At 36.2% G+C, this 17537-nt stretch overlaps 2 protein-coding genes across 3 annotated transcripts in view; one reads left to right on the forward strand and one right to left on the reverse strand.

Moving 5' to 3' along the window:
* Positions 1–11279, forward strand: part of LOC144646635 (clustered mitochondria protein homolog) — a 28171-nt gene extending 16892 nt beyond the window's left edge. For both annotated transcript variants that reach the window (XM_078506291.1, XM_078506292.1), the window contains exons 30-50: positions 1307–1377; positions 2528–2600; positions 2828–2894; positions 3110–3162; positions 3285–3326; positions 3667–3721; positions 3810–3903; positions 4005–4081; positions 4370–4479; positions 4610–4661; positions 4835–4931; positions 5136–5178; positions 5276–5356; positions 6210–6335; positions 6490–6575; positions 6792–6827; positions 7209–7302; positions 7588–7671; positions 8208–8261; positions 9200–9303; positions 9923–11279. In XM_078506291.1, coding sequence (XP_078362417.1) covers positions 1307–1377; positions 2528–2600; positions 2828–2894; positions 3110–3162; positions 3285–3326; positions 3667–3721; positions 3810–3903; positions 4005–4081; positions 4370–4479; positions 4610–4661; positions 4835–4931; positions 5136–5178; positions 5276–5356; positions 6210–6335; positions 6490–6575; positions 6792–6827; positions 7209–7302; positions 7588–7671; positions 8208–8261; positions 9200–9303; positions 9923–10025 — 1602 coding nt within the window. In that variant the 3' untranslated portion in view covers positions 10026–11279. The remainder of the gene's footprint in view (positions 1–1306; positions 1378–2527; positions 2601–2827; positions 2895–3109; positions 3163–3284; positions 3327–3666; positions 3722–3809; positions 3904–4004; positions 4082–4369; positions 4480–4609; positions 4662–4834; positions 4932–5135; positions 5179–5275; positions 5357–6209; positions 6336–6489; positions 6576–6791; positions 6828–7208; positions 7303–7587; positions 7672–8207; positions 8262–9199; positions 9304–9922) is intronic.
* Positions 11280–12789: 1510 nt separating this feature from the next.
* Positions 12790–16791, reverse strand: LOC144645652 (small integral membrane protein 14-like). Its single transcript, XM_078505207.1, has 5 exons — positions 16428–16791; positions 16233–16281; positions 14745–14844; positions 13825–13870; positions 12790–13158 (listed from the first exon to the last, which is right to left on the reverse strand). The coding sequence occupies exons 1-5, from the start codon at positions 16512–16514 to the stop codon at positions 13117–13119; spliced, it is 324 nt and encodes a 107-aa protein (XP_078361333.1). The 5' UTR covers positions 16515–16791; the 3' UTR covers positions 12790–13116.
* Positions 16792–17537: the final 746 nt, after the last annotated feature.

Genomic DNA, 17537 nt, shown 5'->3' on the forward strand with positions numbered 1-17537 from the left:
TTTGGATACCTTCAATCTGTTTTCACTTACTAAAGCAAAAATGTTTGGAATCTATCATTTTTCGAGCCTTTCGAGAATCTCGGCCTCACATTGTGTCGGTCCCCTCCATACAAAGCCTTTGCCCAAACTAAAATTGTTGTCCGACTCACGCAGAGGGGGGGAGGGGGGGGTATAATGTGGCGAAATCTATTTTTAGTAATAGTGCGCTTCGCTAGATGATGTTGCAATTCTAAAATTGTGCAACTCAGCAGAAATAATCAATTGTCACGAAATAAGATCCCTTTGGTTAACCATTAGCAACGTTTTAGTGTGTGAAAGACTTGTACGAGTACAAATTTGCGTTGTTAATCGTTTTAGGTTAAATTAATATTAGCGCCTAAAGACTTGTACTAGTAAAAATTGCGTTCTTAATCGTTTTAAACTTCACTGTCTTCGAGCGCTGAACCGCTTACATTCTTAATTGGTTATGTGACGTAAGATTTGGGCTACTCACGTTTTTGATTCTTATATAATGTTTGTAAATTTGACAAGTCACGTTTTTTCTACAAGAACGGAAGTGCTGAAGCACAATTGTGCAACTCAGCAGAAATAATCAATTGTCACGAAATGAGTTCCCTTTGGTTAACTATTGGCAACGTTTTAGTGTGTGAAAGACTTGTACGAGTACAAATTTGCGTTGTTAATCGTTTTAGGTTAAATTAATATTAGCGCCTAAAGACTTGTACTAGTAAAAATTGCGTTCTTAATCGTTCTAAACTTCACTGCCTTTGAGCGTTGAACCGCTTACATTCTTAATTGGTTATGTGACGTAAGATTTGGGCTACTCACGTTTTTGATTCTTATATAATGTTTGTAAATTTGACAAGTCACGTTTTTTCTACAAGAACGGAAGTGCTGAAGCACAACTATAGAGTGACACTTACAAGTCACGCGCTTTGATCACCCACAGCGGAATGTATTCCCTTGAGAGTTAACAAGAATGCGATCCCTTCCGGTTCAGATTTGAGTCCACTAAACGCTATTCTCCTCTTTTTTGCTTGTAAACAAGCAAAAAAAGTCGAAAAAACCATACAAAGCATTAAGCACATGGACATTCTTTATCTGTTGACACTGATTTTAATTCTTCTCTAAACCCCCTTTCAGTTTTAGACGGTCAAAAATCTTTCTTAGCAACAAATTGGTAGTTAAGAAGGACCCCTCATAATTGGCAGTGGATTTCTTTGCACAATGTTGATTTGTATTTACCTGTGACAAACACTCATCTGACATTCTTGCAGTATAACTAAGCAACTTTAAATCTTGGCAGGTGGAGGATTTCATAAGTTTATCACAGACACCACTAGATGGCTCACAGTTAACAGACATTATGCACAGTAGGTATGTAATGACTATCCTACAAAGGTATGGGCAATATCCTGAAACATACATCTCTGTCAATTCATTCTACTACCTCTGTCCTGGTAAAGGTTTAGTCTGTTTAAGTCTAGTAGCTCATCAGGCTGAAGATTACCCTGGCAGCATGATCTACATCTACATAGTGGGGGTCTTGCAAAAGGAGACATGCTCCCATTAAAAAAACCGATGCGACTAAAAAAACTGATGTGACTAGATGTATGTTTCTTCTTCCCCTGGACGATATACTATTCTGTCACAGGGCTACCCCCAGCATCATTAAATTGCTGGTACCCATTATACATCTGGGTGGAGAGAGGCACTGTGAAAGTTAGACAGTGTCTTGCCCAAGAACCCAAGCCAGTGACCCTGGTTGCTGGTTCTGGATCCCAGCACACTGGGTCTCCCCTCGCTCTCCTGGATGTGACGTTTAATTTATTCCAACTTCATCTCAGCTGTCACAGCTCCTGCCCGGGGGGTACTCGAAAAAGTTTTGTACGGGGAGGCTCCGCCCGGAGTTCCAACCCCTTACCCTTTTATATACCATTTTGATAGAAAAAGGTACCCCTTTTGTATACCTTTTATTGCAAAAAGGCACCCCTTTCATATACCTACACGACATCACATTTACCTAAAACGGGAAGTTTTCTTGTTATTTTTATGTAGCGCTTAATAAATTAAAACGATACAGCCAAAAGTTGCGTCTGCTCGAAATATATGATATAAAGGCCTTTTAAAATAGCATTATGGCAGATTTCCCTACCCTTTCATATACCTAAACTTGTGAAATCCCTACCCTTTTATATACCTGGAGCCTGAAAAAGGTACCCCTTTCGGGGCGGAGCCTCCCCGTATAGGCCATTATAGGGAGTACCCCCCCCCCCCCGGGAACTCCTGCCAGCTTGTTCAAGGTTTCCTCATTTTTGTATACCTCACTTTCTCTTTCTCTTTGGATGTGACTTGCCCCATTTCATTTCCTTCTTAGTGGATTGAGTAACTGTAATAACCTTCTTGAGATCTAGTGCAGCATACCAGCCATCTTACTGCTTACAAAGGGCTGTCTGTCATTGTTTCCAGTGAATTGTCCCTCCATGGTGTTTGAAATTTTTTTATGGAATGTTCTGTCCCTTTGCAGGGGAATCAATATGAGGTACTTGGGAAAAGTTGCAGCAATTTTAGCTCTGCGGGCAGATCTAGAACATGTACATGTAAGTGTTGCTTATTGGTGCTTTGTTTATAAATGATTAGAGCTGATGTCAAGGACATTTAACTGAAAAAAAGCTAGTAATTGTAAATTAAATTATTGTCTTTTTCCTTTATTGCAAAGACTATTATTGATTTCTGCGAGGTTCCTTTCTACTCCTGTCATTTGTTATTAAAATTAATTGGTCCGTGTCTTGATATTGATCACTTGTGGGTTGAATCTTTGTTGCAGAAAATTGCGGTGATGGAAATGATTATAAGAACTGTCAAGCAGTTATTTAAACTCCACATGCAGAGTGGTGAGTGGTGATGCCTTCAAAAGCCAGATAGCAGTTAAAGCTCTATAACAGAATGTTGTAAATATGGACTGAAAAATGATGAAAGTTTTTCTTGGAAGCATAGATCTCACACAAAGTTTTTAAAGTTCTGTTCTTTGTTATCTTATAGCCAATTTGTTAACTATAACTATGTTATTATAGCAGACAAAAAATAAAATTGAATTTTTTTTCTCAAGCAAATTTGAGGACACTTTCCGTTGCTGTCAGTCACTTTTTGAACTGCTTTCTGGTAAGTGTTGCCAATATTTTTTAAGACGTTTTATCTTAAAGTACAAGTAAATATATTGAAAATGCAATGAAAAGTTGATAACAACACATACCTTGAGCAGCACTGTGTCATTTTGTTTTCAGAGTGTATACCCCAGTCCTCAGCCCCATCTCCCTGCTGAAGAGGTATGTAATAACATTCATCCACAGTTATCAACCTTAGACAGTATGTGGGTTAGTATTGTGTTAACATCAGACAAAAAAACAATGGCTTGAACAAACTTTGTAGATGTTGATGTGAAATTTTGTGAAGTTTGATTGTCAACTAAATCATTAAAAAGCATTTTATTGTTATGAGCAAACAAACAAACAAAGAAAAAAAGAAATTATCAATATAACCAGGCTGACCTGTACCAACCAGTTTGAGGTCATTAAAGTTACATTGTTTTTCTCATTTAGGATTTAATCATATAATAAGTTCCCCAAGGATACAGTTGTTCATTATCTGCTCATTGTTTTTTTCAAGGCCATAAATAAGAAGAAAAAGAGTAAAAGGAAACCACTAAAGACAGGAAATGGAGGTTAGATATTTGAAAATGAAAACTGATCAAGTTTGTGGTGCATTTTTGCTTATCTGACTTTTGTTGTTCTTGCATGTTACTTGTTTAGCCTCCACTGTTGCCTGGGCAACTTTGACGCCAGAGGAGTTGTGGAAGTTAATTGCTGATGATGCAGAAAAACACTTTGGATTTAAACTGGACTGGTATGTGTATATGTGTGATATTCTTGGCATTGTTTTATTACAGTTAAATTGTTATACATTAAAGACATTTTCTTACTCTTGAGCATTTTATTCAATTGCAGCAAAAACAGTGATGAAGTTTTTCTGAAATATCGAATTCACAGAATTTCCTTGCTCAGGGCACTCAGTTTAAAAACAGGTAATTGAACATGCTGACTTGATAGCTTTACTTTGTAAAACATACTCATAATGGTTAAGAAGTAACCACAGCAATTCCATTTTCAATTATGCTTGGTTCTATAACTGGGAGAGTGGGTGTGGCAGGGGTGAGTCAAAGGGGGACGGGGTGTGTATCAACTGATAATTACTGACTTGGGTCCCTTACTCCAAAATGGAAATTTATTTTAAAATTAACATTGATGTTCATTTAAGGTTAAACATTATGTGTTCTCTGAATATTTCCCTTTTCTTTTTATTTTTCATTAAGGTGTCCAGATCTTATTGCGGGAATACGATTTTGAGAGCAGGAAACACCCAACATTCACAGAGGATGATATAATGAATCTGTTTCCAATAGTGAAACACACCAACCCTAAGGTCAGTTAATAATGCACTCAGCTTTTTATTTGAGACATTTCCTCTTTCTTTGTCAACTTCTGTGTGGTATTACTGTTTAACTGGCAAACACAGAGTAACATCTAATAACAAGTGTAAATTGTTCCTCCAGGCATATGATGCATCAGCCATATTTGAGGCTGCTCAAGGTCGCCTTCAAGGAGGTTGGTACAATAATCAGACAGTTGTTGTAATTAATCACATAATTATTTATAAAGAAAGACAAAATATGATAGACAATACCTTTGTGGATTTAAAATTGTGTTAAACATATCTTTGTACTAGTAGCCACATAATCATAAAATTTTGCATATTTTTATTTTCTTGTTTAATCCAGGTCTTCTTGGAGAGGCCCATGAACTCATGGTAGAATCTCTAAATCTTTTCCATCAAGTCTATGGTCCTTTACATGCAGACATTGCTACATGCTACAGGTATTCATAAATTGTGCTTATTATTTTATAAACCTCAGGAGAAGTCATCAAACAGAAGTCATACAGATGAAAGAAAAGAAAATATTGACATTTCTTTCAACAAAATTTATTTTAATTAAGAGCATCTAACTCTCTGCATGCATTGCATGCCTGTGATGCCAGATAATAATAATATTTACTTAAAGTGAAAAATTTTAATCACAGGGCGATTGCAAGACTCCATTACTTAGCAGAAGACGCAGTGCAGGTAAGAATGGCATTATGATCCATGTGACACGCTTGATTTGTGTGTGTTATACTATTTAAAGTGAAGAAATTTGTAATAAATCTGTTTGATATTGCAGGCTGTGAGCTATCAGAGAAAGGCTGTGATAGTCTGCGAGAGAGTCTTTGGTGTGGATCATCCAGATACAATCATTGCCTATGTAAGAGAAAAATGTTCCACATATGCTGTTCCACATAGGCTATCCATCTCTGTTTTGTCATTAAAAAAAAACTCTTTCAGCTTGCTTTGAATTCCTCCTCTCAAGAGCCCACTGTGCTAGATTCTTTTGTGTATGATTAATTTCATACTGGGAGACAATCTTGTCCAAGAACTTTCCTTGTTTTTTTGGTCATCACCAAGAACATGGAATCTGGGACCAAGTCCGTTTTTTTTTTTTTATCATGCCCAGAGTGCTCATTATCGATTGTCAGCCAGTCGGCTTCGAGCAGACTTAACTCCTAGTCTGCACACAATGACTAGAATTCTACTAGAATTTTCACTCTGTAGTTATTAAAGATAAATAGCCTGCAATCGGAAAAATAACTGACATCTTTTAAAATGGTTACTATTTTCTTTAAAGGAGACGTCAAAGAGCTCAGCCTGAAGTTTGGCGGGAAATTTTAATAGTCTAAACTCCTTGTTTTCTGTATTTCTTGGAGCTCTGTTTGAGCAAAATGGAAATGCACAAACAGGCGTTTTGACAAACAAAAGCCACTACGAAAAAAACAAGGAGTTTTGAGTATTTAAAATTTCCCGCCAAACTTCAGGCTGAGCTCTTTGACGTCACGCATACATTACCAGCTCCAAGATGGCGGCGTTCAGTTGTCGAGTTTTGGGAAAGATTTCGTAGGGTTATAGCGCACGTTGGAGGCTGAAATTTTGGTGAATAACATATCTTTGTATAAACTTTTTATTGGCGTAAAGAAAATACATGGCCATTCTGGAGTGAACTTCTCCTTTAAAGAACATCTGTATACCAGTTTAATTTCAATCATCTGTTGTTTACCTAACAGGTTCACCTTGCACTCTACTGCCACAATGCAGGCTTGGCGTCCGTCGCATTAAAGCTCATGTACCGTGCAAGATATCTGGCTCTGGTGGTGTATGGAGAAGGACATCCTGACATGGCAACTTTTGATGTAAATAACTTACTATTAATAGCCAATAGCTGCATACAATATTTTTTCCACTGTTTTGTTTTGTGATAGAAAGAAAGTAAAGTACCAGTAGGTTCTTATTACTTGAGAGATGATAAGAGGTATTAAATCCTGTTTTGTTATTCTGCATCACCAGAGCAACATCGGCCTCATCCTCCATGGGCAGAGGGAGTTCAAGATATCTGAAAAGTTTCTGGAAAAGGCTTTGGATGTACAACTAAAGTAAGTTTAGATGAGTTGGATACTGATCATCATAATTAATATTTCTTAACAATAACCATGCACTTTGACTAGGCAAATTGCTGTCGAGAATTACAAATACAATCAATGTCTTGATATACCACCCAATTCTCCTAACTAACCTTATAAGCAACAGTAGAATCACTAAGGAGAATTGATCAGTTGATACTGAAATTGTTTTCTGTTGTTGTTTTCCAGGTACCATGGTCCAGAAAGTGTTCACACAGCTATGAGGTATTAATTTAACAATCATCCTGTGAAATTGAGCAGGATAATAATTATCGTAATCCTGCTCAATCTTGCAGGATAATTGTTTAATTATTCAACAAATTGTCAACTAAACACATTTTGCAGATAGAAAAGGGTGCTTTCCTTCTGTCAGAACTAGCTGGCCAGACCAGTGTATTCAAGAACAGAGTTCCATTATTAGTCAGATTTGACCTGTCGTATCAGGCGGATTTGTTAGAAAATCTAATGGAAAAGGCCCATTTTAAATTTAAAACCACCGGAGTGGAAGCCAGTTCTGACAAGTGGAAAGAGCCCTAAGTTGTGTACTATTCATTGTATTTTCAATGATTCTGAATAAGTGTCTAAGCTGTTCTTCTTTCTTTGCAGCTTCCATCTTGTGGCAAGAGCAAAGGCCTGCGTAAGTGATTATCGAGCAGCACTTACTGCAGAAAAGACTGCTTTTACTATATACAACAGCAAGGTTGGTATGCATGTATAAATTTATATGACTGTTTCTATCCAGCTAATATTAATTTTGTTGACCTTTGTTTTCCACCAAGATGTAACGTATTAATAAATTCATTTCATGTGAGACTGCAACTGTAAAGTACAAAATTATCCTAAAAGAATTGGCCGATCTCTACACTCAAAACAGTCTGTTAGGGAGACTATTCGGAGGACCCCACAAGCTTTTAGCTTGAATTATTATCATGTTTCAATAAAGTTTATCTATCTTTATCTATCCATGTGTTACTCATTTTGACAGTTTGGTGAAGGAGACAGTCGAACAAAGGAAAGTTCAGAGTATCTGAAGCACTGTACTCAACAGGCTGTCCTTATACAGAAGAAAGTAAGTCTTGAACTTTCCTTCTATTAAGTTTGAGGTTAGTCCTATGGCTAGTGCCTTAGACTCTGAATCAATAAATCAAACTTGGTTGTTGTCTTTGTTTCATGTTCCTAAGGCATGGAAGGCACTTTACTTTAAAGTGCCTATGACAATTTTTTTATATTCCTATTCGAATCTACATTGGGTCCTGATGTGATCGTTCGGGTGAGAGAAGTTCTGAAAAGAAGTGTTTTTGGTCATGTACTTTTCAACAACCTGAGCTGAAGTCATCTTTAGAGTCAAGTGCTTTTGCTTGGGGAGTTGTCGAAACGTCAGTCACCAACAACTGTTCTTTTTAGAACTACCTCCCACCCCAGCAAACGATCACACTAAATTAAAGGAACTACTGATACTCCTGGGTTCAAACCATTTGCCCTATGTTACTGTACACTGTTAGTTATTCCAATTTACTGTTTCAATTCATCTTGTTGACAGCTTTCTGTACATTGTAAGCCAGTTTTGATCTGAATGCATGGTTATTCTGATTTGTTCTTTTACAGCTGAATGAAATTTCTGGAAAAGGAACAGGAAAAGATGCTGATAATAAAAGAGGGGTGAGTCAAGTCCAGCTAGAACTTGTGCCATAGTTAAGTTGACATTACTAAGTCATCTGTCTGCTTTGATTCCTTGGATTGGGAACACACTTTCCATGTACATGCTACAAAACATGCTACGTGTAATCCAGATAGCCTTCCTAGATCACTATGCACCTATTTATTATTTCTACCCGATGGGTATTTCTCTGCTACACTGTTGGAGCTTCGTATTTTGACATTTATTCTACACGTCTAGTTCCTTCCAACAAAATCCTAGTTAATGCGCTACCTTGACTGAGCAATACAAAGCTCAATAAAGCTCAGCACTAGACACATGTACGCAGTGCGGACCTATTTTTCGTGTGAGGCCTTGCTGCATTCTTGCACATGATCACCATTATCATATCAGTTTTCACTACCATCTTTTTCAAATACCATGCGTTACATGTACTTCTCATTTCCTAATTTAAATTTTGATGTATTTATTTGTTCATTTATTTGTTAACGCACTACCAACCTTCAAGAACCCTCCGATCATCACACTCTTCACGCCTTAACCCTGTCAAATTCCACCTAAAGTCATATGGGTCTCGAGCTTTTGCTGTTTCGTCGCCTGAACTCTGGAACAGTCTACCTCTTTTTATCCGCTCATGTGACAATTTAAGTTCATTTAAATCAAAACTCAAAACTTATCTTTTTAAAAAAACTTATTACTCTTAGCGATTTTTACTTTGTATTACTTTTAATGTACATTTTTAATTTTTAAGATTTATTCAGCTAATTTTAACGAATTTTTATAGATTTTATTATATTGTGATTTTAGTGATTTTTTTTTTTTTTTTAACATACAGTATTTGTAAAGCGCCTAGAGCAGGCCTGGATAGGCGCTATAAAAATGTTTATTATTATTATTATTATTATTATTATTATAAATTTAATTGCACATGTTTTGCCAGGTTGCTGTGTTGCCTCCTGAAGAAGAAAACATCTCACAGTTGATGGGATACCTGACTGGTCTTCAGGGAGTTCCTCCAACCTCAGCCGGGGCATCACCCATCAAGTATGTCCAAAGATATAAAGTAATTTTAAATGTGTACTTCGAGGAGGGATCTTTGAAATCGTGCCTGTGAAAAACTCGACCTTCATTTTATTTATATTTTTGGGCAGCCAGATCAGACGGGAACTGATACATTCGTTTATCTGACCGCGTGAGATGAAGAATTTTTACAACCCTTTGCTGGTTAGGGTCACCAGTAACGCAAAATCTTACCCTATCGCAAGTTTTCTCTTTGCTTTCTTCACTTTCGCCATTGAGGCACCCAATGTGACGTCAAAGATTAGTATCACGTGGTATTTTGACCTCGCGATTCAAAGACCATTTTTGAGGTGAAAATGGCACAACTTTGTGCAATCAATGCAATCAATAGTTTTACCCCTACGCGTTTCAAACTTTGGAATCATCGTATTTCAAGAGGTAAATTTCATAACTAAACAAAAACATTTTTTCACTTCATAGGCACTTGAAAAAACAAAGGATCAAAGTAATTTACTAAGACAATCATGTTTTGAATCCTTAATTGCAAGAATTCAGGCAGTGCCTTTCTTTTCTTTTCCTTGGGACTAAAGGTTATTGAGGGTGTTTAATTTTAATTATGGACTTTTTGTGAAATTTCTTTCAGGGATACCTCGGCAGAAGTAAAAACATTTTCACAAAAGGCCAATGCTGCAGCACAAGATTTGCTTAACAGCAACCAAGCAGAGATTTTGGACCAGATGGATTAAACAAGAATATTCATTTGCTGCCATCAATATTTTACTGCAAGCAGGGAATAAGCAGGATTTTACTGATGACAAGGTTTTGTTGCAAATAATGAAAGAGCCTGCAGAGCGATCAAAAGAAAAGCTTAACTCAGAAGTACAGATACGCAAGAAATGTTTGGTGAATTGTGTGTCAGTGGGACAATAATAAATATATTATTGTTTTCCTCGGTATAATATAATTTGCAGCACAGTTTGATGTCGTAGTTGGTTAACTCACCCAGCTTTACATGTGTTGGTTGATGGCCGTTTTACTGCATGATGAATTAGTTTAACTTGATGTCTCACTTGACCATTTCAAAGTTGATAGACATTGTTTGAATTGTGTCAATTGGTGCAATTGACACAGTATGATAATTGTAATTTAAGATGTTCGGTCATTTGTAGGATTAAGGACATCCCAAATCACTCTTTCTCATAAGACAGTTTTTATTTTACTCAAATTTTCACAAAATAAAAATAACTGTATTTTTGCATACCAGATACAAAGTTATTTTGAATGTTCCTGATCCTGCAACTTTTCAGTTGTTAATGATTTTTATTAGTATTGTCCATGACTTAGTTTTGATTAACTTCAATATGTCCTGAGCAGTATTTTTTAAAAGACTTGCTAGTTTGTAACAACTCCTTTTCTCCTTATTTCTAATTCACTTTTCAGCCACTTTTTATTTATCCCTTTGCTGTTTATTTTGTTGTAACATTCCAATGAGGTCATACTTGTCTATCTTTCATTCGTTTTCTGTTATATTGTCATTGCCGAGTGTCTATGGTTTTAATTAAAACAGGACCTTTGTCATCATTGCTGCACAGCTTTGGTAATTTTTTTTTTTATAAAAAAGGTAACTGACCAGAGGTTCGTAATTTGCTTCATTTGGTTTAATTATCCCTGACTGATTGCAATTGCCTATTTTCTGATAAAAACAGTTTATAATTATGTATTTATTACCGTAAATATTGTACTATGCTAAATCTCTCTGACTTTTCTCTTACATGTAGCTAAATGTGGCCGTTTAAATGGTAGTTGACATGTTTAAATGAATCCAGAATACTTGTCACTTGTTTTTGAACACATGGAATTATTGCCTGCACACCATTTTGTTTAAAGAGTTTTTCCTTTTGGGTGCTGCTTGTCTGAAATGCCATCTGTCATACAACAACCAAACTTTATAATATAAATTAGGGATGGCTTGAAGGGAAATAAAAAATACTTTCATGAAAGTGTAGCTTGTTGATTCTTTTGACTTCAATCTGAACAATACATGCAAGTTCTCTTTTCTTTCTTTACATGCACAATTCACAGCCCTTCTACCCGAGTTGAAACAGGGTCATTGAAGTGAGTTAGTAACTCAGTTATCCGGGCACACTCCCTACATGGTGGCCTGTAGTGCAACATCCACGACAGCATTGACATTATGACCAAAATACACATGAAAAGCATATATAGTACGGAGAAGAGGGGTGGGGAGGGTTGGGCATTATTTGATTCAAGACACCATGAACACAGTTCACTGATGTTTTTATTGGCAGTTCTTTTTCCAGTAATTTTAATGGTAGTAGAGAAAACAAAATTACATGAGAATTTAATTGTTTGGAGGAGAAAAACGGTTTCACATTACAGGTCTGGAGTATTTCAGAAGTGATGTAATTTGGCTGAAAATTAATTACATAGAATGCATCTACAGTGACAGTCCTGTAGTCTCTGATCCTGCCTTGCCAGTCGGCAGTGAAAATATACTAAAACATGTTATTTCATGAAGGGCAATAAATAAATGTCGGTTTTCTTTGACAACAAACTCCAACCAATTATTGGTTGGTGGGGAAGAGCTTCTTGTTGACCAAAACATTATTTGCCTACTTTATGTATTATCCATTTGCACCAAATAAAAGATGCCTTTTGCAGTGTACTCTGACTAATAGTAATTACAATACAATAATCCCACCCAATGATCCTTGCCTCAATATTTACAGAAATTATCATCCCCCCTCTTTACCCCAAATAATTAAATTATGCTATCTTCAGCTCTTGCATTAACATAAATTTCCCTCAGTGGTTAATTTGTAAATTGTTAGGGCCCACCCCCCTGACTATTTTAAAAAGGGAAAGTGGATGTGTTTTTTTAACTTAATATAATTATAAATGCAAAATCCCTCAACCTTTTAACCACCAAGATAATGTCAAGTTAGTCACTATATACAACTCTAATGGTAAGCTACAACTTCATTAAGAAAACTACAAAAATGGTTTATTCAAATTGCTCAACTTGTGGCCTAGCTATAGTAAACGCAAGTAACCACCTATTTACATTATCGATGCAACCAACACTAAAAATTTATGGTTTGAATGACCCCACTAGAGAACCTTGGTGGAGATACAAAAAGGATCAAGTAAATTGTTACTATAAAATAACTGAGTTTTTTTTTAAAGTTGTGTTTCATAGAAACTAAGCCTACTGGTAGTAGTTGATTAGCGCTAAGTTAATTGCTTGCTAACTACAAGTAGCCCCAGGGGGGTACCCCGGCTTGTAAATGGGGGGGGTGATGAATGGAGGCAAAACTAGGACCCAAAAATTTTTTTTTTATTCCCAAAAAACCCAAAAAAACCCCAAAATTATTTATCCCAAATTACAGGGGGGGAAAAAAAAAAAAAAAACTTTTTTTCCCCTTTTCTTTCCACAAAAAAACCCCCAAAAAAAAAAAAAAAAACCCCCCCCCCAGGTAGCAGTAGTTTATGTTCAATTCACTTCATTGATACCACTTCCTATTCGGAACCCATTTGCATGAAAGCCTAATGATTATCTTTTAAGGTTTTTGTGCTTATTTTTAAGCTACAGTTTCATATAAGCCAACATCAAAGCAAGTGTCCTAAAGAAATTCAGAAAAAACCATTCTTTTTAATGTCCTGATTGCCTTGATTATGTTTAAAGTAAACTGTTTACATATAATAATACCAATGCTATACAAACCTATACAATTTATTTCTAAATTGCTCTAAGCTAATATTATTTATAATAACAATTCATCTATCTACACATTGCCACATCTTGCTGGGTGTGGTCTAATGCACAGGAGGGGCTGGAGGCTGGGGGCCTGGGCCTCTCTGAAAACAAGCAAAAAGATAATGTACTGAGATGACTGCTAGAATCAAAATTATACTATCAATTGTAGTCGTATCTATAACAAAATTCTTGATTTAGATTAGTTTGCAAGTGCTTACTTGTGTGTAATTTTTGTCCAATTACAGGATTCCAATTTAAGCGACTACAAATTGAAAACCTGAAATTGGACGCCTACACCATTGGCATTCACCCATCCACCACACCCATTTTAAATAATGGGTTCTTTCTTGCTGTTTTCCCACTGTTTGTACAACCAATTTAATTTACCTTTTGACTTTTTCACTTAAAAGGTTCTCAAAGACTTCATAACCTCACATTTTGTTATTAATACAATTCGCAATTTTAAATCAGCCTCCTGATGCGTGCTTGGCTGATTTTGACATAACTCACTCGATTAATCCCGAAATTGTACTCCACTCAGTCCAATTACAATTACTAATAGCATGTTCAAGCAATTGTGTGCTTCAATTGGACAATAATCACTGTTTGACAAAATATGAAACCTACACCATTTGCATGTGTCATCAAGCCTTGATGCTGTGGCCCATTGAGGGAGTGTATGCCTAGTGCATGCATTGTGGGAGTTTTACATATGTCAAGCACATTTTGCTTCCTTCTAGTTCTAACGTTTATGTTTTTCAACTTACATCACTGCGGCTTGGCTTCTCTGCACCTTGCCTCATACTTTGGGGCCTTATGGAAACAAAAAAAGGCAACAGTGAACACCTGTGTAAAGCATTCCATTTGCAACAGATCTCTCAATCTTAAAGCACTTGAAAACTGAAGATTAAGGTAAACAAATCTGGAAATTTCAGGTAAAACTGGGAGATTGATCAGCTCAAAACCAAAAATATCCAAAAACCAGGTACAATAAGTCAAGGACTTCCTACAATGTTTTTCTATGAGATTTCTGTGTCTCATCCTGAGACTAAGTGAAAACTGTGAGTCTCACGGCAAAATGGTGAGACTTAGTTGAGAGATCTGTTGCAGACACCTGATGGAAATTATCTCCATTAGTCCTTGCTTCACCGTTCACTGGCAGGTGTCCATTAATCAGAGACTAATGCAACTTTGCCTAAAGGAGTTCCGTTATAACATAACAAAAAAATTTATACAGTGTGTTACCCTGTTTATACACTGTATATATTTTTTTACCTATAGATATTCTGATAGAAGAATACTATATTGCTATAGGTCTTAGCTTAATATTATGTGCTGCGAATGACAATAGTCACTGACTTTTTTGTCATGCACACTGGCTTTTTGAAGGATATTAATACACTCCTAGCTGAAAAAAAAATGCAAGCAACACTACAGAACAACAACGACAGCCATATAAAAGTCTTATTAAATCTCACTAGTTCGGAATCATACAGAGAAAATATCACCCTCCCCATGTGTCCCTTGCATTTGGCTGATACGAAGTTTTCAAGCATACATTATCTGAATGTAAAGAGAAAATATATGATGTCCCTTGATTATGCTTTGTTTTTTAATTTGACATAATAATATCATAAAAATGCGATGACAATGCTAAGTCTACCAAGTCAATACTAAATGATATTACCTGAGAAGATATAGCACAAATGCAATAACCATCCAAGCCATCATGATATAGAAGGTCGTGTGACTGTCTCCCCCTGTATCGGTATTCTGTGGCCCTGGAACTGCAGCATAAATATCATCATTTGTAAAAATGAACATACTGTAAATTATCTAATAAACGCCCGGGGCGTCTATTAAATTTTCGGGGTCCTAGGGAAGACGTTATATCTATTAGATATGAGGCGTTTATGAGGCGTTTATCAAAGAGAGGCGTTTATTTCAATTTAACTGTAACAACGTCAACAAAACAAATAGGATGCGTAATTTGCTAGCGGAGTAAGATAGAAAACAGAGTTGGTGAGTAGGAGACTAATTTAATCTGCTCTAATGCAAAGCCTAGAAATTTCGTTCATAGTTCCATATTGATGTTTTCATCATCATCGAGGTAAACCTGTTGGTGTTGTTGGGCTATTCGATGTCCGAGTCAGGCAAGAAACTAACTATATTACGTGATTTTACTATATGGAGCACTTCCTTGGTTTTTGAGGTGATTCTTACAAATTCTTGGAGGGGGCTTCTATTAGACACGGGGCGTTTATTATAGAGGGGCGTCTAATACAAACTGTACACTTAAGGGGAGGCATTTATTAGATACAAGGCGTTTATTCAAGAGTGGGCATTTATTAGATCATTTACGTTAAATCTGAACTGCAAGAATCAACTTTATGTGGAAACATGTAGTCCTATATCTCCCTTTAATTTATTTAATTTATGGTTCGTCCTTTTTTTTTTTTTTTTTTTTTTTTTTTTTTTTTTTTTTTTTTTTTTTTTTCTCCCCCTCTTTTGTTTTTTTTTATTAATTTATGTTTTATTATTTTTTGAAAATTTAGAGCAGAAATTATAAATAACAGAGAAGCTTTACATAATAATTTTACAGTTAAATGATACATTTCATAAGATTTGTTAAAGGGAAGTAAGTTTATATTTAGAAATCATCGTCATTTGACAAAGGTTGGAATGAGTATTAAGATATGTTTTTTCAGTTCACTTTGACCAACTCATTTGTGAATAAATAAATTATTAATGACGAATGGGTTGTTTCTGAAGATCGTAACACAAACTCAGCAATGGAAAGAAAGTAGTATTTAGATCACTATGTGCTTGAAAATGCAAATTTTACCGAGACACCAGGAATGATATTTGCTGAAAACTTGCATTTTTAACAAAATATGCATGACAGCCATGCAGTACACTAACTAATGTCACAAGACTCTCGACTAAATATTGCACCATACGACAGTCCAAAATTGAAGATTTTAATGACAAAAAATAATTTGTGAACTGTCTAAAACACAGAGACAGTGCTATACCGAGTGATATTTCAACCTTAATTATAAACTTGATACCAGGCTTAAATATTAACTTTGGCCAAAATGGCTGACACTTCCTTGAAAATATAATCCGCTGTTTTCAGGAATATTTAAGCATTAAAAACTAAGTGATAACTTACGTTCTTGCAGACACTGGTTATCTGTGCAGTAACTCTGTGAGGATCTTAGCTGCAATGAGAAACCGGAATTTATTCTTTACACACAAATTATACACGCGCGGTATGCAGCTCTAACCACAAAGAGATACAAATGTTTTGTTCAGAAAATATTTTCTGTTTAATCAGAGAAACCTAAGAGATATCACTCGAACTTACCAAAGAAATCAACCTCCGCATTGCTCCTTCATGGCTGCAAATACACTCACACGGGTCAAACGAATCACCTCCACCGCCACCGTCCATGTTTGACTTCGTGTTCGGCGTTTGAACGAGAAGGATCGTTTGTTCTAGCGGTTTTTAAACGCTGCGTTTTTGTTTGCGACAAAGTGTGACTTTCGCTTAGCACGATTTCTCGAAACAAAACAAAAACAAGACAAAAACAAAATACCAGCGCCCTTGCCAAAGCTGCTAGCCTGATCAACACGAAAATATTAGGTAATAGGGTTGAGTCGATCGCGTCCAAAACACAGACCGCCACGTACTGTTTTGGTAACAATCCCGGATGACGTCAATTACGCATGCATGAAATGTCTTCCACGGTCCACGGCAGGTGAAGTTTTTTTTCCGCGAACTCTCTCATAGTTTTTGAAGTTTTATCAGATCTATGACAGTATGTATTTAAATTATCAGCAGATTGATTTCGAAGGTAGTCACACAACTCATAACTTAAATACCAGAGACATATTTTTGAATTATAAAATTGAGAATCCATAGATGTCGCTCGCGCGCGCGCCATTGTAATTTCCTCTGACATAATGGCCTCGGCTATTTATCCAGCCGTCAATTTTAGTTGAAGTTATTGACTTCTTCCATGGCAACATTCTCACTCACGCACCTGTCCAAATATCCTTTGGTTCCAGGTGAGAAACAATCTGACCAATTTGTTAATTTGCGAAATGAAACAAAAGAAAAACCGGAGGGGGGGGGGGGGGGGCTGGTCATTTAACGCCCTTGATCATTGCGCATCGTTTAAAAAAAATCCTGCACAGAAAAAACGCTTGAAAAAAAAAAAAAAAAAACGTGCAAGGGGAGCCGTGAGTAAAAAAGATAAGAAAAATGTTTAAAAAAAAATTCTTGCACAACGTGAAGATGAAAACAAATCTTTCCCAGAAAAATATTAATTGCCGAACTCCCACTCCCCCCCCCCCCCTCAAAAAATAATGATCCGTCCCTTAATGGTTTTCTGGTTTACATAACCCTTTCAGTTCATCTAAGGGTGATAAACATTTTGTAACGACCCTGGCCGCACGATTTTAAAGTTTTTGC

This window comes from Oculina patagonica, chromosome 3, assembly GCF_052425735.1.
Source record: "Oculina patagonica isolate OP01 chromosome 3, crgOcupat, whole genome shotgun sequence".
Lineage (NCBI taxonomy): Eukaryota > Metazoa > Cnidaria > Anthozoa > Scleractinia > Oculinidae > Oculina > Oculina patagonica.